This window comes from Ochotona princeps, chromosome 17, assembly GCF_030435755.1.
Source record: "Ochotona princeps isolate mOchPri1 chromosome 17, mOchPri1.hap1, whole genome shotgun sequence".
In the NCBI taxonomy this organism is placed as follows: domain Eukaryota; kingdom Metazoa; phylum Chordata; class Mammalia; order Lagomorpha; family Ochotonidae; genus Ochotona; species Ochotona princeps.
This window is the reverse complement of record NC_080848.1, coordinates 47529429-47553523: the sequence shown is the minus strand read 5'-3', so window position 1 is coordinate 47553523 and position 24095 is coordinate 47529429. Positions and strand designations below refer to the sequence as shown.

At 50.2% G+C, this 24095-nt stretch overlaps 2 protein-coding genes across 8 annotated transcripts in view; both read right to left on the bottom strand.

Moving 5' to 3' along the window:
• Positions 1 to 3876, bottom strand: part of FBXW10B (F-box and WD repeat domain containing 10B) — a 31712-nt gene extending 27836 nt beyond the window's left edge. For 5 of the 7 annotated variants that reach the window (XM_058675605.1, XM_058675607.1, XM_058675608.1 and 2 more), the window contains exons 1-2: positions 3161 to 3876; positions 1377 to 1553 (exon numbers count right to left, since the gene is read on the bottom strand). In XM_058675605.1, the coding sequence (XP_058531588.1) occupies positions 1377 to 1553; positions 3161 to 3761 (778 nt within the window). In that variant the 5' untranslated portion in view covers positions 3762 to 3876. The remainder of the gene's footprint in view (positions 1 to 1376; positions 1554 to 3160) is intronic. The other 2 variants (XM_058675611.1, XM_058675609.1) reach the window with 2 other exon arrangements.
• A 6006-nt stretch (positions 3877 to 9882) lies between these two features.
• TRIM16 (tripartite motif containing 16) lies at positions 9883 to 23923 on the bottom strand. Its single transcript, XM_036496137.2, has 6 exons — positions 23164 to 23923; positions 18527 to 18622; positions 14245 to 14478; positions 12418 to 12583; positions 11886 to 11981; positions 9883 to 10862 (listed from the first exon to the last, which is right to left on the bottom strand). Exons 1-6 carry the CDS (start codon positions 23758 to 23760, stop codon positions 10279 to 10281), a joined length of 1773 nt encoding a protein of 590 aa, XP_036352030.2. The 5' UTR covers positions 23761 to 23923; the 3' UTR covers positions 9883 to 10278.
• Between the last annotated feature and the right edge of the window lie 172 nt (positions 23924 to 24095).

The window sequence follows — 24095 nt, the reverse complement described above, 5'->3', positions numbered from 1 at the left end:
CAGGCCCAGAAGCAGCTCACCCCCAGAGGACAACACCTCATGGTGTTTCCTTTGGCCCCTACACCCATGTGGGAGACCCCTAAAAAGCTCCGGGATCCTGCCTTTGTCCTAGTCCATGATAGCCATGATAGCCATTTGGGGAGTGAACCAGAGAACGAAGATCTCTCTCTGTCTCTCCTCTCTTTTTCTCTCTGTCATTCCCTCTCTCCATGAAACCCTGCCTTTCAAATAAGTAGACCTTTTTTTAAGAAAAATAAACAAAGGAGAAATGAGTGAAATAAGATTGGCAAAATATAGCTAACTCTTGAACCTGGGTGACAGCTATGGGAATAGTTATTATACTGTCCTATCGTGGCAGTGAATTATTCCTCCTAAGTGTTTTAGAATCTATGTTTTCTGGGCCCGGCGGCGTGGCCTAGCAGCTAAAGTCCTTGCCTTGAACGTCCCGGGATCCCATATGGGCACCGGTTCTAATCCCGGCAGCTCCACTTCCCATCCAGCTCCCTGCTTGTGGCCTGGGAAAGTAATAGACAATGACCCAAAGCCTTAGGACTCTGCACTCATGTGGGAGACCCAGAGGAGGCTCCTGGCTCCTGACTTCAGATCAACTCAGATCCAGCCACTTCGGTCATTTAAGGAGTGAACCAGCAGATAGAAGATCTTCCTCTTTGTTTTTCCTTCTCTCTGTATACCTGCCTTTCCAAAAAAAAAAAAAAAAGGAAGGCTTTGAGGTTGGGGACCAACTTCCTCAAATGCTTTTGCTTGGTCCTCAAATCTGAATCCAAAGCTGGTGGGCTGAACCCTTCTAGCCCAAAGGCTGGAGCAAGGACCATGGCCTTGGGTGGCAGCCTGGGAGGAGGTGGGGAAACTTCAGAAGAAGCTCTTGGGAGTTTTCTTTCTGAACTCTCTTCCTCTACAGTGTTTCTTGAGGCACCATGGCAGAGAGGTGAAGACATGGATTTTGGTTCCTGCTGGTTGAATTTTAAACCTTCTTTCTGTTGCCTACCCAAGAGTCCAGTACATTGTACATGCTCAATGAATGTTAGCTTCCCTCCTCACCCCCACAAATCTTCCATCTCCAGGTGCTACTGTCCAGCAACTCCCCTGGAATGTCTTTCTCTCACACGTACCCATGCTCTTCAACATACCACCCCCAAAAAACTCACCAGAACCCAAGAATACTGCCAACTCCAAAATGAGTCGAGTACCCCTGTACACCAATTGTAAAGTCAACGAATTCTAAACCAACCAAAGTACAGAGGCTTCCTCCCTTACAATGAGATTACAGCAGAGAAGTCCATCCCAGAGGCAAGGAGGTGAAAGCCAGACCATCTAAGGACCCTCCACGTTTGCTTTCTCGCTCAAGGTCAACTCACGTGCATCGGGTGCTTTGAAATCCGCACCTTCCACCTGGATTTGCTGACTTACGGAGGCTTTAGACAGAGGGAAGGAAACAGGCCTGGATCTAGCTGCCCATAAGAAACGCGAGGTGGCAGACTTGGAACTGTCTTGCTCAGGTGTGAAAGACACATCAGCAGAGTCTTGAGTGGACCCTGAAGAACAAAACCAGGGAGATGGGTGCGTAGGCGGAAAGGAGTGGGAGAAGGATGGTTGCATGTTTTTCTTCGCTTCTTTTAAATGCACACAAAAGGGACCAGGGCAATTGTGTCAGTGTTGGTTTGGGATCTCCACATTCCAATGGAAAAGCAAAATCTCAAAAAATCTGTTAGATTTTAACAGCCCATCTACAATGCAAAATGTATTCGAGTTTTATACACAATAATACCTACAAGTTGGCGGGAAAAAAAATTAAGATATATTTATTTTGATGAAAAATTGACCTTTTACATCATTTTTTCATGACACACATTTTCCATGAATATTTTAAAGACTCCTTGGGTGCATGGATTTCGAAAGTCCATGGGAAACATGTATTATGGAAAAACTGCATGAAATTCCACAATGTTTTGCACCAATATAAAATTGTCTTTCAATTCCATTTTCATGCTTTTTTCATTTCTTTAAACACACACACACACACACAATTTATTTACTTGAAAAGGGTAGCAACCGGGCTCATTATGGTAGTCTAATGATCAAAGTCCTTGCCTTGCACGCACCGGGATCCCATATGGGCACCACTTCTAATCCCAGTGGCCCTGCTTCCCATCCAGCTCCCTGCTTGTAACCTGGGAAAGCAGTGGAGGATGGCCCAAAGCCTTGGGATCCTGCACCCACATGGGAGAGCCGGAAGAAGCTTCTGACTCCTGGCTTCAGAGAAATCTTCCTTCCACTGGTTCACTCCCCAAGTGGTCACAACAACTAAGCTGGACCAATCCAAAGCCAGGAGTCAGGAGCTTCCTCCGTAGCCCATGTGGGTGCAAGAGCCCAAGGACTTGACCCATCTTCTACTGCTTTTCCAGGTTATAAGCAGGGCGCTGGATGGGAAGTGGAGCAGCCAAAACTTGAACCAGTGCCCATATGGGATGTCAGCACCCCAGGAAAAGGTTTAACTTGTTACACCACTGCGTCATGCCCAAGAAAAAAAACCTTAATAAAAAGAAAAAGAAACACAGGACCTCGGGTCCCATCTCAGACCTGCAGAGTCAGAGGTTGGAAAGCTCAACTGTCAGGCTGTGACCCACAAACAGAGGCTCTAATACAAGCAATAGTTTGCAGAACCCCTGCCTGGGGCTAATTGGGTCCTGAGCCCCCGGCAACCTAGGACCTAGTCGGCTTCCAGCTTTATCTTTAAGGAACATGGTGGGATGGATCTTTGTGTAGCCTCTTGGCCTGGTTTCCAGCTGAGCAGTGAGACAATTGAATGCTGCCTCCTCCCAAGACTCCTACCTAAGCGTAGCCACACCCCCTACTATGGGAATAACACCAGCATGGCATAGACACAGGTGGGGACCGGCCAGTTCTGGGCAGAAGGGGTACAGAAAACAGTTTTCAGTGCTCAGTAATTCAAATGTCTGTGCTTCGTTGTGTCTCTCCTTCTACAGATTTTCTAGAAAGAAGTCACAGTTTGCAATTTCTCCTTCGACAAGCAGGGTTGGGGTGTGAGTTCACGGAACCCCGGGCTGTGCTCTGGATAACCCCTCAGCACCTCCGCTTGTCTCCCCACCGCCTTGGTGGTCCCTTGGATGGCCTCGCTTACCTGACACCCTGTTCCACTCTCTCACGAACAGGACCTGGATCACGTCAGCCGCGGTAATCAGTAGTCGGTAGTTACACACCTGCAGCAGCAGGAGCAGAAAATTGGCCTTGGTGCGGTTCGTGCTGCTTCCAAACCAGTACAAGATCGCCTTCATCTTGTGCTCCACGCTCCTATCCAGCACCTGCTTCAGGGACGACCTCACCACCTTCGCCTCCTTGCGGCTGCGGGAGACCCGCGCCCGGTGGTAGATGAAGTCCTTGCCCTGCGTGCCCTGGAGGAGCGTCTGGAAGTAGTGGAGCAAGTGCAAGTTATTTAACTGTTGCAGCATGCTCACCAGAAATCTCCTCTGCGACATTTCATTGATCCTTTGGAACCACTCCTTCGTGGAGAAGATCTTCCAGGCCAGGACGCACGTCTCACACTTCTGGCACACTGGGACCGACTCGTTTCCCTTCTCACAGCGAAAATAGGGGGCATTCTTGAATCTGGATTCCAGATTTTCATGATCCTGAGCCCAGCAGCTCATTTTACCCTTTTGGCCATCAGCAGCCCCACCAGAGACAGGGACAGGGACGATGGATAAATACCCCCAACTGGACATTCCCTAGTATAAACATCTCTCGGAGAAAACGGTAAGCCGCAGGCTGGTGGGAAAGTTTAATCTCTAGGAGGAAACTGCCGGTAGAAGTCTAGCTTTTTGTCCTGACCTCCTAGGAAACAAGGCTTTACCGTAAATCTCCTAAACCTAGCCCTGCCAAGGTGGGAGGCAGTTGCTGTATATTTTGAAAGAGCCGCTCATCACATTTCTAGAACAGGACTGCTAGAAGTGGGATCCTAGTCATCTCCAGTTGTTGTTGTTGTTGTTGTTGTTGTTGTTGTTGTTGTTGTTGTAATTAATGACTTTCTTTTGTCTGTTCAAGATTTCTTTATTTTTATTGCAAAGTCAGATATATGGAGAGAGGAGGAGACACAGAGAGAAATGTCTTCCATCCGGTGGTTCACTTTCCAAGTGACCACAGCGGCCAGAGCTATAACAATCCAAAGCCAGGGCCTGGAGTCTTCTGGGTCTCCCATGCTGGTGCAGGGTCCCAAGGCTGTCCTTGGCTGTCCCAAGCTGTCCTCGGCTGCTTTCCCAGGTCACAAGCAGGGTGCTGGATGGGAAGTGGGGCTGCCAGGACATGAACCGGTGCCCATATGTTCAAGGCGAGGACTTCAGCCACTAGGCTACTGGGCCGGGCCAAATTAATGACTTTCAGATGCTTAAGAATACACATTAGATGCAACACATTCTGTTTCAAAGTGGCTATCCCAATGATCCTGCACATGTTTGCATTAATCTTTTTAAGTGACCTTCAAAGTAAACATGTAATGGTTTCATATAAATATATGTAATTGCTTCAGAATGTTAATCAGAAATCATTGCAGGAAACTACTCCCTGTGGAGAAGAAACATCTCACTCTGCTGAGAATACCCTGGGGCCAGACTCAGGGTTTAGCAGGAGATGCCTGGGATCTGGAACCCAACCCAGCTCTATTTCAGAGTTGTGGGATTAAATGAGATACCACATGCAAAGCGGTACGTATACAGCTCTCAACATGTGCAAATTACTGTCCTAGCATCGTCATCTTTAAAAGTTTATTTATTTGGGGCCCGGCGGCGTGGCCTAGCGGCTAAAGTCCTCGCCTTGAACGCCCCAGGATCCCATATGGGCGCTGGTTCTAATCCCGGCAGCTCCACTTCCCATCCAGCTCCCTGCCTGTGGCCTGGGAAAGCAGTCGAAGACGGCCCAAAGCATTGGGACACTGCACCCGCATGGGAGACTTGGAAGAGGTTCCTGGTTCCCGGCATCAGATCGGCGCGCACCGGCCGTTGCGGCTCAGTTGGGGAGTGAATCATCAGATGGAAGATCTTCCTCTCTGTCTCTCCTCCTCTCTGTATATCTGACTTTGTAATAAAAATAAATCTTTAAAAAAAAGTTTATTTATTTGAAAAAGTAAATAAAGAAATGAGAGAAACGGAGACCTCTTCCATTTGTTCATTCACTCCCCAAGTGGCTGCAACATTCAGGTGTGGTCCAGGAACTCCACGCTAGTCTTCTACATGGTTGACATTAACCCAAGCGCTTAAGGCATCTTCCCCGACCTTTCCAGGCACATTGCACGGAGCTGGCTTGAAAGCCAAGTAGCCAGGAGTCCAATGAGTACTCCGATAAGGAGATGTCAGGATCCCACGCAGCACTTTTACCCTGTGTACCACAAGACTAGTTCCAATCAGCATTGTCCCCTCTTCCCTGAGGGGATATGTCACAAGATCCACAGTGCATGCTTGGGACCCAGAAACCACCGAGCCCTGTATGTGCCAGTAACTACCTATGTATTAGAAAGATATTTTATAATGGTGATTTATCAGTGAGGCACAGTGAAAAATGAACAGTACTAAAGATAAAATAGATCAGAGTTTTTTTTAAAAAAAGATTTAATTATTCTTATTTGAAAATTTGATTTGCAAAGAGAAGGAAAGAAAGAGATCTTCCATCCACTGGTTCACTCCCCAAATGGTCCCAATGGGCAGAGCTGAGCCAATCCATAGCCAGGAGTCAGTAGCTTCCTCTGGGTCCCCTGCATGCATACAGGGGTCCAAGAACTTGAGCCATCTCCTGCTGCTTTCCCAGGCCAATAAACTGGTACCCATATGGAATGCCAGTGCCTCAAGCGAAGGATGAACCTACTATGCTGCCATGATGGCTTCAAAATAGAACAACCATAACAACATAAGCAGGGTATAATAGGCATGCATGAATGTACCAAGCTCTTGATCTCCAAATATCTTATCGGACTGTGTTCACCTCCTTCTTGTAACTATGTGACTCAAAGTTTGGGGCCCAGTTAACCTTGAGTGGTAAAAACCTCCAAAAGGAAAACCATAGACAGCAGGAAGCTATCATATGGCCAGCGCAATGATGATTTGGGGAAAGCAGTTAATGTTTGCTCACTGTTGATAGGTAGACCTGAACAAGCATGCAGATGCAGGTGAAGAAATGTGTGTGTGTTTTCCAAAAGAAAAATGACGTAAAATAGTCAATCCTACCTGCTTCTTGAAATCATGACCTTTCAACTCTGGGTTCCAGGCACCATAAGAGTCAAAACTCCTGAGTACAAGCAGCTCCGTGGGGAGTCCCAAACACAAGGCTTACTTTTGCTGAATCACGACCCCTAGAAAGAGACAAGGGGCTCATTGTGCGTTTTCAAGCACAAGGGGTGGACATGTGGCCCAGCAGTTAAGCCAGCACTGGAATCAGAGTGTGGGTTCAAGTCCCAACTCCACACCTCATTCCAACTTCCTGCTAATGAGCACCTGGTGTGGTGGGGCGGGGCAGGGAGCAGCAGAGGATGGTTCAAGCAGCTGGGTACCTGCCATTCATGTGGGAGATCTGCACTGAATCCCATGCTCCTGGATCTGGCCCCGGCCCCAATCTAGCCCCAGCCAGCTATTACAAATGTTTTAGGATTTGAGGAATAAACCAACAAAACATTCTCAATTTCTCCCCCTCCCCCTTCCAAATAAATAACATCATTCTATGAATCAAACAACCTCTTGTGATCAAAAGACACAGCCCGCTATCTTCTGGATTATTCTGTCTTAGTATCTAGCATAGCTGCTTGCATGTTGGAAATGCCACCTATGCTAAGTCTATACTGAGCCAGGTGCTACGATCTGGATGTATTTTCCAACAAGGTGTGTTGAAAATATAATCCACAGGGCAACTGTTTGGCAGGCAGAGCTTAACACGAAGTGTTCAGCTCAAGAGGGTTCTTCTTCGAGCATCAAACACCAACTTTTTAAGGCTCCCTCCAACACCCCACCGCACAAGCGCTCCCCTGCCCTTTTTCTACTAAAAGTTGCAATGAAAAATCACATACAAACTCCTCAGTCTCAGACTTTTCCAGCCTCTGGAACTATAAAACAGATTTACTGCCTGCATCATTTACTCCCTCTGTGGTATTCTCTTATAGTAATATTAAATGGACTAAGACAGAAAAGAGCCAATGTTGGTAGCACATTATTTCATCACGAATCCCGGGAGAAGGTGGGGATTTTAATGATATGCTTTCTGGAAGAGAATGGTTTCTGCACTTAGGTTTCCAAACACTGGGACAAAAATAAAGTAGATGGTGGCTAAAGGCACAAATGGTTCAGTCCTCTTGCTGTGGAACTGAGCAATTTGGCACGGAAGTGAGCTCTTGATGAGTTGAGGTTTGAGTGTGTATTGTTCTGTTGTGGTTGTTTTTAAGTCGGTCTGCACAATGGAAGATAAGGGTGGGAAAATACACAGAAGCTTAGGGAAATTACTGGAAAATGTGTAATAGGTCTTTGTTCTCTATTTTTTTCTTCTTTACTTCATTTTTATTTATTTTAGGCCATTTGTAACTTACAGGACACCCTCCCTCTAAATGACACGTTCATCCACATGAAATAAACCTCAAACAGCCAATTTTTCGTTGTATCTTGATTTTTCAAAGAAGAAAGGTGTGGAACCTGGAAGCTACCAAACAAAAGTAGTTAACAGGGAATGGAGTTCAAGGTTGGAAAGGAGACATCTAGACTGTTCTTTGTACTTGAACTCAAGCACACCAGCCTAACTGAATCACATCTTAGGACATGCGTGGGTTTCACCAAGGTGACAGCAAATTGGGCCAAAGTTGTTAAAGAAGAAGAATCAGGTAGATTTTGGAAATAACAAGCTAGTGAGCTTGGTATCAACCCACAAAGAGAATTCTACCAGTATCCTTTGGTAAGCGTTTACAAACCAAAGCAGTCATTCTGTAAAAGCAAGGCGAAATGAGTTGATCTCATCTTTCTCACTCAAGAGCGTTATTAGACACATAGGTCAGAGAAATTCAGATGCAATACACATGTTAATTTTTTGTCTTGGAATAAGCCCTTTCTTATGCCCAAGGAGCATGCTGGGTTATTCATGTGTGGCTGGTGGGTGGCCACGCCCAGAGAGAACCCAGTGAGAACTGTATGTTTCTGAGCTTAGTCCCAGCCTAACTAACATCGATATGGTGAAGACCCAACAGGACGAGGTCATGGATTCTATGGGGGTGAAGCCCAGGCCAGGAAGGAGATCTGAGCCACTGGATATAGAATCGTGAATCTACCTCAGCATGCAGCAATGATACGATAAAATCACACCAAAACAAAATTAAAAGTAACATGGAAATCTTAAGGTAGAAATATAGGAGAAAATCTTTGGAAATGAATAAAGCAATGCTAGTCAGGTACTCTTGAGAAAGGACCATCAGACCATCAGAGAAGAGATTCGCTTTCTCACAGGTCATAATGATGCAGAACTTACTTGAGCACTTTTGAGGATTCTTCCTGGGGCTTCAGGCTATGTCCTTGGAAATCCACTTAAAGACAGCTTGTCATTTGCTTAGGGTTCTTATTTTTAAAGATTTATTTATTGCAAAGCCAGATATATATGTACAGAGGAGAAGAGACAGAGAGGAAGCTCTTCCATTGATGATTCACTCCCCAGGTGACAGCAACAGCCGGAGCTACACTGATTGGAAGCCAGGAGCCAGGAAGTTCCTCCAGGTTTCCCACGTGGGTGCAGGGTCCCAAGGCTTTGAGCCGTCCTTGACTGCTTTCCCAGGCCACAAGCAGGGAGCTGGATGGGAAGTGGAGCTGCCGAGATTAGAACCGGCGCCCATATGTGATCCCTGCGTGTTCAAGGCGAGGACTTTAGCCGCTAGGCCATGGTGCCGGGCCCCTGCTTAAGGTTTCCATTAGTCGTAGTGAGCCTCTCTGTCAAGAAGGAATGAAAAACTCAGGAGCAAGAGGAGGAAAACTACAAAGGGGATGGGAAGCTCAGTACGGAAGCCATAGGAGCTCCCACAAAGGGGACAGGGATATGAGAGCTGTCCTCAGACACTTGAATCACTGTCCCTTGAATGAGATGAAATAAGTCCGTGTGGTCCAGGCAACTTCAAGAGAGAAAGGTGTGATCCGTTCCTGGAGCTCACAGGGAGCTATGAGATCATTTCTTGTCCTTCTTTCTAGCCCCAAACAGAAGGAGCTGCAGGGTGAGGCTGTGCACTGTCAGCCAGCACACGGCTGTGCGGTCAGGTCAGACTCAGGGCACATAAGGGCATTTGCAAGAGGTAGATTTAAGATGCTCTATTTCCCTGCTATGTTCATCACACACACACACACACACACACACACACACACACACACACCAGTCATACTCTAACCAGAAAGGCACTCTGTATGTGGTAAAGGGCAGTGTCCCATCCATCAGGATTGGAAGGCCAGCTATCTCAATTGCCAAGGGACCAGTAAGACATTGAGTGAGTGTTGTTAACTTCCCCGGACCTCCACAGACCACAGATTTCGGGCATGTACAAGAGGGAACTCATCGCAGCACCCACCCTATGAGTCTACTGTGAGGACTGAGTTAATCAAGGAAGCACTCAGGGCCGCGTCAGCACATTCAAGTCAGCATCAACTACAATTATTCTGCAATCTTTTTTTCTAAGGTTTACTTATTATTTTTATTTGGAAAGCAGATTTACAGATATAGAAAGGCAGACAAAGAGAGTAACCTCCCACCTGCTGGTTCAATTCCCCAAACAATGCAATGGCCAGAACTGGACCAGTCCACATGGGTGCAAGGACCCAAGATTTTCTACCATCCTCAACTGCTTTCCCAGCCCATTAGTAGGGAGCTGGATTGGAACTAGAGCAAACGGGACTCGAACCAGTGGCCACATGAGATGCCTGTGCCACCATCCAAGGATTAGCTTACTATGCCACAGTGCCCGCCCCTTGATTACTCTGCAATCTATGTAATTTTCTTTAAATTCCCAGTGAACAGTTCTGGGGATACTGTTCACCTGAACAGACAGGAGAATATTGCCACAAAATGGCAGGGGAGACTTTGGCACCTAAGACTGACCCTAAAGACAGAGATAACTGAATCCAACGTGAGCAGCCCAAGAACCTTCCGTGATGAGAGCTGGAGCCTTCCGAGGCCAGCTGCACTGGCAGGTTGCAGTCTCTGGCCCTCTCGTGGTGGTCAGGGAAAGGTGTGCCATGCAGCTCCCGGCCTCTAAGGGGCAGCCTCCGCAGAGGCCGGGGCCGGCTTCTCTGGTTCCTCTCCCAGATCCACAATGCGGATGGTGTTCTCCTTCTTGGAAAGCCAGAAGGCGGCGTAGACCGGCTCGGAGAACTTGCAGTCAAACTTGTGGATCCGAGTCATGGCATCGGACTCCACGCCATAGAAGGCCAGGGTCCCTCCCGGAAAGTCCACGTAGACGCCGAGCCTCCGGAAGGGGCCTGCTTTGAGGGGCGTTTCGCTGTCACTGTGCCAGGCTGTGAACTCCTTCCCGTTCCAGTGGAGGCTCCAGGAGAAGTTGTTTCCAGAAATGCAACCGTTACGCTCCTCGCCTTTCCTGTCGATGCCTCTGCACGTCAGGCCCACGTAGCTGCCTGCCCCAGAGATCTCTACCTCGAAATAGTACCTGTGCAGGTACATACTCTGCTGGGACAGCACCTGCCGCCAGTGCAGGAACCTGCTGGGGTGGTCCGGGTAGGGATGCTCCCAGGGCGCCGTGTTGGCCACCTTGCGGTTGTCGTCTTGCAGCCGAAGATACCTATGGGCTGTGTCTGGATCAAAAGTGATGTCCAAGGCATCTGGGGAGACACAGACGGCAGGGAGAGAGGTTGGGCAGCCGACAGGTGCTTCATACAGACAGCTCAAACAAGACCTCTCCCTGCCTCCGCTCCCCCCCCCCAAAACCCCAACCAGGCCACGCTTCCCCCTAAACGAGGAGGAGAAAGAACACCAGTCACCCCACTTCCTTCCTCTCTGAAGCTCAAATTGCGTGGCCTGCGCCATCTTCTCTGCTGAGCTGAATCAAGAAATGAATTCATTAGGACCAGGCTGACCAAAGTCCTCACTTTGAACATGCCAGGATTCCATATGGGCACCGGTTCTAATCCTGGCTGTTCCATTTCCCATCCAGCTCCCTGCTTGTGGCCTGGGAAAGCAGTCGAGGACGGCCCAAAGCCTTGGGACTCTGCACCCGCATGGGAGACCCCCCAGAAGCTCTTGGCTCCTGGCTTCGGATCAGCTGAGCTCTGACTATTATAGTAACTTGGGGAGTGAACCAGTGGGTGGGGGCTCTCTACCTCTCCTCTCTGTATATCTGACTTTCCAATAAAAATAAATATATTTTAAAACACACACACACACACACATACACACACACACACACACACACACACACACGAGTGACTGACAGCCCAGATGCGATCTGCCCACCTACTGAGAGATGCTATTCACGGATTAGTTGGCTAGAATGGACCGCCTTGGTGGTGCAAATGCTGAAACCCAAACCAAGTCCACAGATGAGGCAATAGCAATGTAGCCATGTGAGTTTCCAAGCTATGATCAAGGCGACACAACGCTTGCAGGAAATGTGACTAGAGAAGCTGGTTGGAACATAGATGGGAATCCCCATCCTGATTTGTTTTTTCTTTTTTGCCATGCTTCTCTAAGTTTTTAAACCATTTCAGAAGGCAAAGGTAAATTTCTTTTAAGCGTATCGCGTATAGGGGGAGAAGAGTGGTTGGGAGAACCTGGCTGGTAGACAAGAAGCGGTGGCTCTGGTGTGCACACAGCGTCTGTGTGATGGTGACCCCCGGGTTACTTACAGAGGAGGAACTGCTCCCTGGTGCTGGGCTCAGGTTTGGAGGCCCGATGTTTGCGCTGAACGATGGCAGACACCTGAGTTCTGATGTCGTACTCCTCTGGAAAGATCAGAGCATCGTGAATGTACATCTGCCCTGGGGGAGGCGGGGCCAGGGGTCCTGCAGCCACCTTTCCTTGGGGTTTTCTGGGGGCAAAAAGGGGCCAGAGCCTAGGGCTGTCTCACAGAAGTTACCCCTGTGCCACCCATGGGGTACAATGGGCTGCTGAAGATCCCAGATTGGACTTGGATTTCACGTAAAAGCACAAGGCATCAGCCAGTCACGCACATGCCAGTCAGTGGTGCCTAATGATTGACTTACGCCAGAAAATCAATCAGTCATCCAGATAAGAGCTGCTTAGCAGCTTGACCTTGAACGGAAGGCTTTGAAAACAAGACCTGCCTCCTGATTTTCCCCTGCCCCTGCCATCCCCATCAACCTCTCCTGGACTCACACCTCCTCCCACCACTGCCCACAGCCCAGATATCGCCCCCACCTTCCACGGCGAACTCCTGCAGCTTTTCCTTGTAGTTCTCCAGCAACTGGATCAAGTGCACGGTGGAGTCGGTGATGACCTTGCGGATACCCGAAAGTTTATCCTTCAGTGCTATGTACACGCTGGGGAAGGCGCTGTCTTCTGAGCTCTTGAACTTGCTGTACTCCTGTGGAAAAGCAAGCAGCAGAGCGGGCTTAGGTTTCTTCAGATTTGCTCATTGTAAGACTTGCAGCATCTATGAAATGAGCTGAGAGTGTGATGCACAAACATGTGGAAACTCCCGGTTAGGGTTCTAACCACGGGGAGAGCACACATGTGCATGTATTATATAAGCCTCCAGTGACCTCTGCCCTACTCTCACAGTGGGGTTAGCAGCGTACTGGCTGATGAATATCAAAAAGAAACTGGAAGGATAGGTGTTGTGGCACAGAAAGTTAAGCTGCTGCCTGCAAAACCTGCATCCCACATGATTCCAGCCCCTCCAGTTCTGATCCAACTCCCTTGTTAAATGAGCCTGGGAAAACAGCAAAAGATGGTTAGGCCCCTGCACCCCTGTGGGGGACCCAGAAGAAGCTCCTGGTTCTTGGCTTTAGTCTGGTCCAACCCTGGCCATTTTGGCCTTTTGGAAGAGCTCTCTGTTTCTCCCTCTCTCTCTCTGTAACTTTACCTTTCAATTTTTTTTTTTTTTTAAGATTTTATTGTTGTTGGAAAGCCGGATATACAGAAAGGAGGAGAGACAGAGAGGAAGATCTTCCATCCGATGTTTCACTCCCTAAGTGAGCCGCAACGGGCCGGTACGCGCCAATCCGATGCCGGGACCAGGAACCTCTTCCGGGTTTCCCACGTGGGTGCAGGGTCCCAATGCATTGGGCCGTCCTCGACTGCTTTCCCAGGCCACAAGCAGGGAGCTGGATGGGAAGTGGAGCTGCCGGGATTAGAACCGGCGCCCATATGGGATCCCGGGGCGTTCAAGGCGAGGACTTTAGCCGCTAGGCCACGCCGCCGGGCCCTCAATTTTTTTTTAAAGTTTTCTATGGATGTCGTTGGATGCTGACATACAGGTGTTTTTCTCCTTCATATTGTGTAGTTTCCAAAATTTTTCACAATGAGCATGCATGCTTATTAAAACTAGAAGGAAATTGTCAAAACTGCAAAAATTATTGATGTACAAAATGCAAGAGCCAGAAGGAGCCTGGCCAATTATTCACTCCAATCCATCAATCCGATAAGGGGGACATGTGAGACGCAGAGAAGTTCAGTGACTTGGGAAAAACAACACAGCCACCACAGCAGTTCAGTGAAGGAGCCAGGACGCTGGAATCTTCCGCAGCCTCCAGCTCCTCCCCAGCCTGGTACCCCGTCCTTTAGCCCTGGCTCCAGTGGCAAACGCTTCCATGTGTCACAAGGCATCGCAACAGAAAATGTCACCCCTCTGAGGGACCCTCTCCATTGCCCCAGCCCACACAAAGCCTATCTCCACCCTGCCAGGCCCTCACCCACTGCTAGCAAGACTCCTAAGACCCCCAACCAGCACCCAAACTCCTCTGCACCTAGAGGCCTGAGCCTCCTATCCCCACACACCCAGTAACCTATGCTCCAAGCAGGTGTCTTGGTTCCTCATGTAAAAGCTCTCTGCCTTGGCACACACTTTTCCTGTACCTGGAACATACTGCACCTTCAACATGACATCCCCAAGCTTCCCTGTCCTCCCCCCCTCCCGACCTCATGTCCCTATGACCTGCCTCTCTGAGCTCTTAGGCACCCCACCCAAAAGCCATCCCATTCACAGCTCCACCTGCAACCCAGGACAGCCCCCGCCCACCTTACCTCCAGAAACAGGACGTTGCTGCCGATGGTCGCCAGCCTCTCCAGCTCCTGTCTGAGTTTCTCCATCTCCACGCTCCTGGACTCTAGGTGCGTCTTAATGCCATTAGCTTGGTTCAGAGCCGCTTGCTCCTTCTCCTCCAAGAAGACCATCACTTCGGTCTGGGCCTTCCGCACAGCCGCCAGGAGCTCGCCAAACTGCTCCTCGGCTGCCACCTTTACCTCTGACACTGACACCTGGTAGGAAGCCAAGAGCCTGTGAGCCAGGTACCCAACTTGACGGAAATGCTGCCAGCAGAAGCAGAAGACTGGGAGGCACACAGAGGAAGGGGATTGCTTTTTCTAATCATCAGTGGAAGTTTCTAGATGCCCAGCGAGTCTGGGTTCCAGCTGCCTTGGCAGGACCAGACCCAAATGGTTGCTAGGACCTAGGTATGACCCACATTCCCCAGCCCCACATCTTAGTCCCCAGAGTATTCAGCTGATGATACTGCAACTGGGGTACATCAACCAAACTATAGTGTTGAGAAAGTCATCAAGTTGGCATGAGTCTTGGAGACAGAGACTTCCCTGTGGAACCCTGGGGGCTTTACAAGGTGCCCCAAGAGACAAGTCTGAGTCTTGTCAAGTGATGTTCTGTGCCACCATCAGGGGGCGAACCAACAGACCCATCCACTCTGAGACGGGTTCTTCAACGTGGTGACCTAGACTTTTTTCTCCATAGGCCAGAGCTGTTGCAGGCATCTGTGGGAGCGACCAGCAGGTGTAAAATCTTTCCCTAACTTTGCCTTTCAAATAAATAAAACTTTTTTTAAAAGATTTATGAATAATTGAGGAGAGGTTTGCTTTCTTTTTAAATTTTTTTTTATTTGAAAGGCAGATTTACAGAGAGGAGAGACAGAGCAAGAGAGAGGGAGAAAGAGAAAAGTCTTCCATCTGCTGGCTCACTCCCCAAATTGTTACAATAACAACTGGATGGAGTCTGAAGTCAGGAGCTGGGAGCTTCTTCCAGGTCTCCCACATGGGTGCAGGAGCCCAAGCCCTGGAGCCATCCTCCACTGCTTTTCCAGGCCATTAATAGGGAGCAGGATTGGAAGTGGAGCAGCCAGGACACAAACCAGTGCCCATATCGGATCCCGGCAGATTCAAGACAAGGATTTAGTCACTAGGCTATCACACCTGGCCCTTAACATGATATTCTTATGCCTAATTAGACCAAGCACTGAATCTTCCCATACTGAAAGGACATCTAAGGCTGCAGCATCTCCACCAGGCCCAGAGAGGCCACAAAATGCTTAAGGGATGGGCAGGCCACCACAGCACCTATTGCAATTGCCCCCTGACCAAGCACTCCTGCACAGAGTGGACCACGACACTCAATCTTCGACAGCATGCAAAATCTATGTGAGAATCCTTGGGGCTTGCACAATGACACCGATGCACTTGGGACTCTGTCCCATGGCGGACGTCCCAGCTGGTGGTGCCCCTCAAGCAGGATCAGATGTACAATGTCAATCCAAGTTGCAGGTGCTGTGTGTGTGTGTGTGTGTGTGTGTGTGTGTGTGTGTGTACAGCGCCCTCTGATGGTGCCCAGCTGCATCTCATCGCACTGACATACACTTAGGTGGTTAGCTATAACCCCCTTGGTTCAAGCCCCCATCAATCAGCTTGTTAGACTTCATAGGAAGGTCTTGGAATAACTTCCAATGCTCTTAACTCCCTTTACCTCGTCTGCTCCACAGTGCTCAACAGCTACCTGCTTCAATCTCCCCCACTGACCCGACTCACCACCAGCCCAACCCAGAGCTCTCTCAGCATCCCTCCAGGTGCTGTTCCCTGTCTCCTGTCCAACCTCCCCGTCCCCCTCCTCAAAAGTCCATCCCTGAACATCAGGGTTCCCAAAGAAGCTAAAACCTCGGGCAGGTGGAGCCTGTGCCCCTTCCTGTCTGCCCTGGCAAAACGAAAGGGGAGTCAATGAGAGAAAAAAAGACCCAACCAAAAGGGGAACTCACTGAGGGGACCTCTGGTTAGGGGCGCCGCCACCTACGATCATGCTGGACTAAATACTCAGCCTGCAGTTGAGCGGGTGACCAGATGCAGCAGGCATAGGCTTCCCCTTCCTTCCTGAACCAAGCATTCCTACGTGTCACCTCCTTGCCATCGTAAAAGCCGTACCTTCTGAGAGCAAACAAGTGGACTTAAACGTGATGCCAGGTTTTATGTCCACATTACAAAGAAGTCATTGCCAGCCAATCCTGTGATTGCTAAGGCAATGGGTCTTCAGCGGGTGTGGGTCATTATATATTTCTGTTCTGTAAGGAAGTAAAGGTGGAGAGAGCGAGCTCAGAAGACAGGACAGTTTTAACTGTAACATCTGGGGCTAAGTACTGTGGATGTTCTACCAGGGCTCCTGTTAAGGTAACTCGTTCCGGTCCCCGGGCTTACTCACACTTCCTTCCCTTCAATATCTGTGAGTCACACCGGCCGGCAGCTGCTTCCCACCCTGTCCACTCCTGCCTGCTCACCCCCCAGAACACAGGAGCCAAAACAAGCCTGGGAACGCAAGAGCATCATGGGAAACAACAGCAGGGCCACTTGTCTCTAGAGCTATGCGGAGGTTCTGTATGGGGATACGAGACCGGGAGTCCAGATGAAAGCTAGGATTCAAATCCCTCCTGTCTACACTGAGGCTGTCCTGAAGAGGCATGGAGAGGGAGGCCTCAGAGGACGTTTGCAGACTGACTTCCGCTCTGATCTCTCATTCCTAACCCTGCCCATTTGGAATGTGCAAAGGGTTTCATTCCCACGCAGATTATGACACGTAAATAGTCCTGAGAGGAGGGGCAGTAAACATCAAAGCAGCCAGCAGTTACTGGCTCGAAGCTATGAGGATGTGCACAAGCCTGTCCATGTACTCAGCTGTTCAATGTCAAGCGAGTGATAGTCCCACGCTCTCTCATTCCAGCCATCTGACCTAGCGAAGCTTATCGTCTGTCTGTGTCCTCACACATGTCCCTTGCACAAGGCAGTCGCCATGAACTCCACCTCCCCTGGTCACTATGTCACTGAGTTGGAACCTGAGAGTGAAAATTAAAGAGCTGCAGAGAACAATGTTCTCTGGGTCATCTGGATGTGGAAAATGAACAGTCTTTGAAAGTTCGTAAGGCTATTATGGGATTATTCTTTTTCATCCTTTAGCAAGATATTGTGGGTAAGGAACAGATTTTACCTTTCATAGCTGGTTTGTTTTAAACACCCAGGAGAGAGAAAATGAGAAGAAATGGATATAAGTAATAGAGATGGATGGATGGATGGATGGATGGATGGATGGATGGATGGACAGGTGTGTTGGTGGAGAGATGGATGGGTGGATGGATGGACGAACGGACAGGTGTGTGAGTGGAGGGAGGGAGAGAGCGAGGGAAGGATGGATGGATGGATGGATGGATGGATGGATGGATGGATGGATGGACAAATGGACAGATAGGTGATGGACAGGTGGATGAGTGGATGGGTGGATGGATAAATGGGTGTATGGATGGACAGAACAAATGATTGGGTGCATGGGTGGGCAGGTGGGTGGATGAATGGAACCATTCTTTCTCAGTATACGAGGCTGGCACTGCTGACTCACTGTTAAGGGCAGGTGTTCTGCCTACCCATCTGGACACTGGTCACTCTCTGGCCACTAAAGAGAGGCATGTGCAAAACTGCTTGAGTCGACTTAGCGTCTGTTTGGAAAGTGGCCGTAAGCCTGAAGGACTAAAGCTAAGCAGCCCAACCTTATCAAGCACCGTCCACTAACCCAGCAGCCGTCAACTCCTTTTTCGTTAGAACATCAGACTGGTGAAACTCAAGATGCAAACACCTTCCCATGATTCAAGAAGCCAAGGTTATGTATAATTCCTGGAGCTCTAATAAGTAAGGGCTTCCTAAAGAGTCATTAAACACACACACACACAATCCTCCAATACACACTACAGATGCTCCAAAACCACATGTATATCCTGGCCAAGAATGCATATACAATGTATAAATAAGAATACCATTATTGTAGGACTAGTCTGGGTTCTACCCTATATTATTAAAAATCACTTGCCACATACACAATTTGAATTAATTTTATACCTAATTCTTTCATTAAGGTGCGACTACTCCACCTGTACTTGCAGTTCGGACTGGTTGAAAAAAACCAGGGAACCTATAGGCTTAGACAACTAGGCCTACAGCCCCATGTCTTATGAATTCAAATGGACAGCTGAAAGATGGCCCAGAACAGCCTTACCAAAACAGATTTGTGGTTGGCTTGGAGCCTGGAAATGGCATTGTCATTCAACTTGAGTTTCTGCTCCAGGTCTAACAGGGTGCGGCGAAGTTCAGCCTAAGAACAGAAAGGAGAGAGTTAAGGAGCAAAAAGTCCGGTGCTCCCAAAAGGTCCCCAAGGACAAGGACACTACCCACCCCTGAGATCTGACCTCTGGCGGCAATCTTAGAAGCCACCTAGGCACGCTAAGGGTAGACTGTGAGCCAGCACCCTTCCGGGGGCTGAGCTCAGCATGACTCAGCTAACAGGCAGTGAGCAGCACACAGCTGGCAGTGGTCATCATTTTAATGTAGTATTTATAAGGAGCACTTCATTTTGTCTTTATCATATGCATATTAAGTTACAAAATAAGAAAGTTTATTATCTCCATATTATGGACAGTTAAAGAGAACCACTTGTTACAAGACCACAAAGTTCATGTTGATCCTGGGTCACCCGGCTAACAATGAGTGGGGAGCCAACTGGGATGCCCCAGGTGTGAACTGAACTCAGGTGTGACCACACTCTGCAGTGGCTCATGGAGCTCAGGGAAACACTTGCCAGGAGGTCACGAGTCCCATTTATCAGGGAGGACAGAACTCAAGAGCAGCCAGCGGCGGTTGGGGGGTGGGGAGGACACAGATGCACATGGTAAGGTGTGGGAAAGGGGGTAGCAGCAATCTCCACTCTGCCCTGCAGGAACTGTGCGAAGACCCCCTTGGTGCAGTCACAACTGGTTGCACCAATGTGCACTAGTGAGCAGTTTAACCTTCCACTCCCCTCCCCTCCCTGAAACTTGGCAGGATTGGTTGCCCCTGGACCAACCCCCATCCTGACACTGGTCAGGAGCCCCAAGTCACTGGCCTCTGGAAGACTTCATTATTTCCCAGCTGCCCAGGCTTTTGAGAGCAGCGTCCAACACATGGGACCAGAGACCAAACAAGGATTTCTTGGCATTTCACAACTTTCTTCCGCTCAACATGACAGATGGGAATGAAGAATGTGCCTCTTGGGGATGATGTGATGGCTCAACTGGCTAATCCTCTACCTTGCAGCTCCTGCATCCCATATGGGTGTCGGCTTATGTTCCGGCTGCTCCACTTCCCACCCAGCTCCCTGCAATAACCTGGGGAAGCAGTGGAGGATGTTCTAAAACCTTGAGACCCTGCACCCATGTGGGAGGTTCAGAAAAAGCTCAGGGCTCCTGGCTTCGGATAAGCTCGGTGCCGGTCATTGCGGCCACTTGGGGAGTGAACCAGCAGATGGAAGATCTTTTTCTCTGTAAGTCTGCCTTTCCAATAAAAATAAATAAAGCAAAAAAAGAAGAAAAAAGAAAGAAGAAGGATTGTGCCTCTTTCCCAGGGTTGTAAGTTACTGGGTTGAATGAGATAATGCAGGTTACCAGGAACTGTGTGGAGTGGCCCATGAATAGCAGAGCTTGTCATCATCCTGGTCGTTCACCTTATTGTTTTTGCTGCATGACTTCTACCCACCATGTGCCTGGAGTCCGGAAGAGCCAACCTTCTCGGCCAAGGCAAGTGCCTGCCTGAGAACACTGGGTCCCCGACCCTGACCTTGCTTCACTCCTCCCTCTGGGACTCACGGAAATAAGCCTCACCCTCACAAGCTCCAAATAGCCCTGTCACTCTTGCACAAGGTTAGCCAAATAGCAATAACCCTGAACAGCTTTCCCTGCTCTAAATTGCTTATGTCTCCTTTAACAGCTCTGAGTCATCCCTCCCTGAGAGCTCAGCAGGCATGGGTTCTCTGGGCCACTCTCCTCTGAAGCCGTGGGGGAATGCCAGGCCCCCACGGAGGAGGAGAAACAGCTGGGGACAGGGGATGCACTTCAACCAGGACACCTTGCAAGAAGCAGGCAGCCCCAGCTGGGATTCTGGGTCACACTGCCTTGGAGCTGGAGGAATCGCAAGGGATTCTTACTGTTGAGACCCCAGATCAGATGTCTGAGGGTAGGGAGTGAGGAGGAAAGGACTGGCCTGCTGGGGAGAGGGGCACTGCTAGAATCTTTTGCCACGACCCCACTTACTAGAAGAAGTGGGAACGTGAACTGCTTGTTTAAAGGTGACCCAGAGCATCACAGAACACTCCTTGCCAGCTCATGCGATCCTAAGATGGTAAGGATGTGGCCATAGGTTAGAGAAAGTGGTTGGAAGACAGTCAGGAGGCACTCAGAGAGTACCCAGCCAGGGGACCTCTCCCTGCTGTCTGCACAAGGCCCTAAAAGGGGGGAAAAAAGGCCTCCAGAGAATCGGATGGGAACCTCTGAGAGTGAGTCAGCCCGAAGCAGGCACTCCCGGTGACCACGCGAGGTGGAGCCATCCTGGGAGACTCGACTGTCTGGTTATCCCAGCTCTAGAAAATGAGGGGTTGCCTCTGCCTCTGGCTTCAGGGTTTTCCACGAGGTCAGGCAGATGCGTGTCATGGGCCAGGGTGGTGCCCGAGAGTGTGGCCAGGCCTGCAGGGAGGAGGGGCTCAGGGGTCCCATCCATGGCAGCCAGGCGATGAGACGTGCGCACAACACAGAGTCAAGCTCTCAAGACCTGTCGTGTGCTTCTGTAGCGTCTCATCCAATCATTTAACTGTTCCGGCAGCAAGCACGGGCTAGCTGAAGGGAACATAGAGAATCCGGGGCCTGGGACACTCTTCTAAGTGTCCTGCTGGCAGGTGCAGCCTCATCCAGGGACTATACCACGCTTCCCGGCTGACCTCTTGCAAGGAACCCTTTTGACTCCTAAGGCTGGAGAGCATTGCGCTTCCAGACGTAGCTGGCTCCCTGAGCAGAGAACGGAAAAGAGCCAGAGAGCGGGAGACTATGGGGTATCAGCCTGGGGCGCTGTCTCTGCAGGCAGGGCCACTTCTCTGCCCAGACACTGCCCTGAACAGCCTCTCCCAGCTGTCCTTGATGTACAGTGCGTGGCTCTCTGCCACGAGTTCAAGGAGTTCAGCATTCGGGGTGGTGCACACCCCACGCACAGCTCCTCCCACTCGGAATGACAATCGCCCGCCTCTGCAGCATGCCTGGTGCCCTCCACTTACGACTGTGCCAGACGAGGCACAGGTCATTTCTGAAGGGAGCCAGTGACGTGTCCACAGTGTGCGCCCCCGCTGAGAGGCAGGAACCGCGAGCAGACAGGGTGGGCGGAGCCGCTCTTTTCCTAGCAAAATAGATTTGTTCTTCCTCATCTTCACGGATCACTTTCCTGGCTAAGAACTAAAAAATGCAGGGGCCACCTGGAATGCTGGTTTGAGTCCTGGCTGCTCCACTTCCAATCCAGATCCCTGCTATTTAGTGCCTGGGAAAGCAGCAGCAGAAAGTTCAAGGGCTTGGGCTCCTGTACCCACATGGGAGTCCTGGAAGCAGCTCGACTCCTGGCTTCGGACCTACCCAGCTCCAAACCTCTCTCTCCTTTCTCTAAAACTCTGCCTTTCAAATAAGTAAATCTTAAAAAAAAAAAAAAATACAGATGTGATACTCAAAAAAGAATAGCAATCCGTTTGTTTTACCATGTCTAGTGTGTAGAAGCAACAAGAGCCCCCATTTGACATATTCTCAAGAATTGGACAATACAATGCATGAAAAAGCATCTATGTGCTACTTGTTCAGTTAGAGTTCTGTCTTCCAATCTGTTTATTGACCTAGCCAATCTCCTGATGGGACATTCCTGACACCGGAAACACTGAAGCCAGCGGCTTCTTGAGTCAGAAACAATGACTCACTGGTCTCTGGAATACAGAGATTTCCAGAACAACTTCCGTGGAAATTGGCTGCCTAGACCTGTGTCTACGGGACAGGACTGCAGGGGTGGCCCCAGAAAGAGGAAACAGCTTTTCCCGGAAACAGCATCTTTCTTTTGTTGTCTGGGGAACATTTGTCAAGCCCGTGCCACGAGCAGGCCAGGAAGCTGTCCTGAATGTGCCGGACTACAAGGGATGTGGGACAAGGGTCAGGACACAAAAGTACTCCCTGGAAAGCAGAGGTGGGCACAGCCAGTCCTGGGGAGTCGCTGGGTGAATTCCTAAGAGCCTCTACAATGTGCTCAGCTTTAGGGCAGAGGAAGGCTCAGCCTCCACGTCTCTCCCGTCTCTCCCAATACCTGGGGAATTTTCTTTCTCTTAGGTTAAACAGTGCTTGGCAAGACGCCCAGAAGGAAAATCTCACGCTCTCCTGCTCTCTCTGAGCCTGGTGCGAAAGCTCTTGAATTTCACACAGTTATCTCCAGAGAGACGCCTTTTACTGGCCTTTGGTATGGGGCCAAGAAGACAAGAGAAGTTGGGGAAAATCTTTTTCTTTCCTCTGGAATGTCTGCTAAAGCGTGTATTTTATTGAAAAAAAAGTAGGTGCATTTCCTTAAAACAGCAGGAAACTGGCAAGCAGAGGGAGAAACGGACTCTGGGCTGGTCTAGTGACGGCGGAACACTAATGGGATTGGATGACCCACTGTGAACAGCTTCCAAACCGTAACACATGTCTGCTTTGAACAAACAGCCACGCAATGAAGCGACCGGAACCACAGCCCGGCTGGATTCTCACCGGAGACTGCCATCTCCTCCACCACCACCCCCTGCCCTTCCCCAGTGGGCAGACCCCAAATACTTGCCTCCTTGTCCCTGCGGGCTGTGTCCAGGGTGACAGCGTTGTGATCCCTGTGCTGGTCCTGGCAGCACTCCTGGCAGATGCACTGCCCATCGGAGCAGCAGAAGGCGACCAGCGGGCTGCGGTGGGTGGGGCAGGCGTGCAGGTCCTGGTGGTCCCTGGCCGGCTCCGTCAGCTGGTGGCTGTGCAGTCGGCTGTTCTCCTGGTGTGGCCGCAGGTGCTCCTCGCAGTAATTCACCATGCAGGTCAGACAGGACTTCACCGCCCTCACCCTGCGCTCCCCCAAGCAGAAGTCACACAGGATCTCCTGCTCATCCTCACCAGCAGGAGCCCCTGGCTCCTCCGCCTGCGCCCCAGGCTCCTCCGCCTGCACCCCTGGCTCCTCCGCCTGCACCCCTGGCTCCTCCGCCGGCACCCCAGGCTCCTCCACCTGTGCCCCAGGTCCCTCCGCTGGCGCCCCAGACCCCACCAGGCAGCCCGCATCCTCCTCCTCTTCCTCTTCTGCCGGGCTGGCCGATCCAGAGCCTGGACTGATAGGGGCCAGTGGGTGAGCGGAGGCCCCAGGTAGGGGCCCTGGAGCCATGAGATCCAGCTCTGCCATCTGGGAGGTTCTGGAGCCAGCAGGAGCTGCCGGCGCCTTCCTCTACCCCTTAGCCTCCAGGGAGAATCAGTGCAGCTCCGGTTCAGAGAGCCACGCCTAGAAGATTGCAGCCGCCCTGAGATTTTAACTGTTTCCTTCCTCCCCAAGGAAGCCCAGTTACTCACGACTGTGCCTGCAGCCAGCTGCGGTGACCAGGCGGCTGGGCTGGGCTGGGCTGGCCTGGGGAAGGCGGCTCTTCAGCAAGCTCAGGCCCCTCCTCCCACCCCACACGTCACCGGGCTGAAACTTCTGCCTGGAGCGCCCATGCGTGTTTGCGGCTTCTGCCACAAAAGGAC

Coding starts and splice junctions, on each gene's coding strand:
- TRIM16 (XM_036496137.2), bottom strand. CDS start 23,760: ATGGCAGAGCTGGATCTCATGGCTCCAGGGCCCCTACCTGGGGCCTCC. Junction 18,623..23,163: donor CAGCCCGCAGGGACAAGGAG/GCAAGTATTTGG, acceptor TTCTGTTCTTAG/GCTGAACTTCGCCGCACCCT. Junction 14,479..18,526: donor CCAACCACAAATCTGTTTTG/GTAAGGCTGTTC, acceptor GCTTCCTACCAG/GTGTCAGTGTCAGAGGTAAA.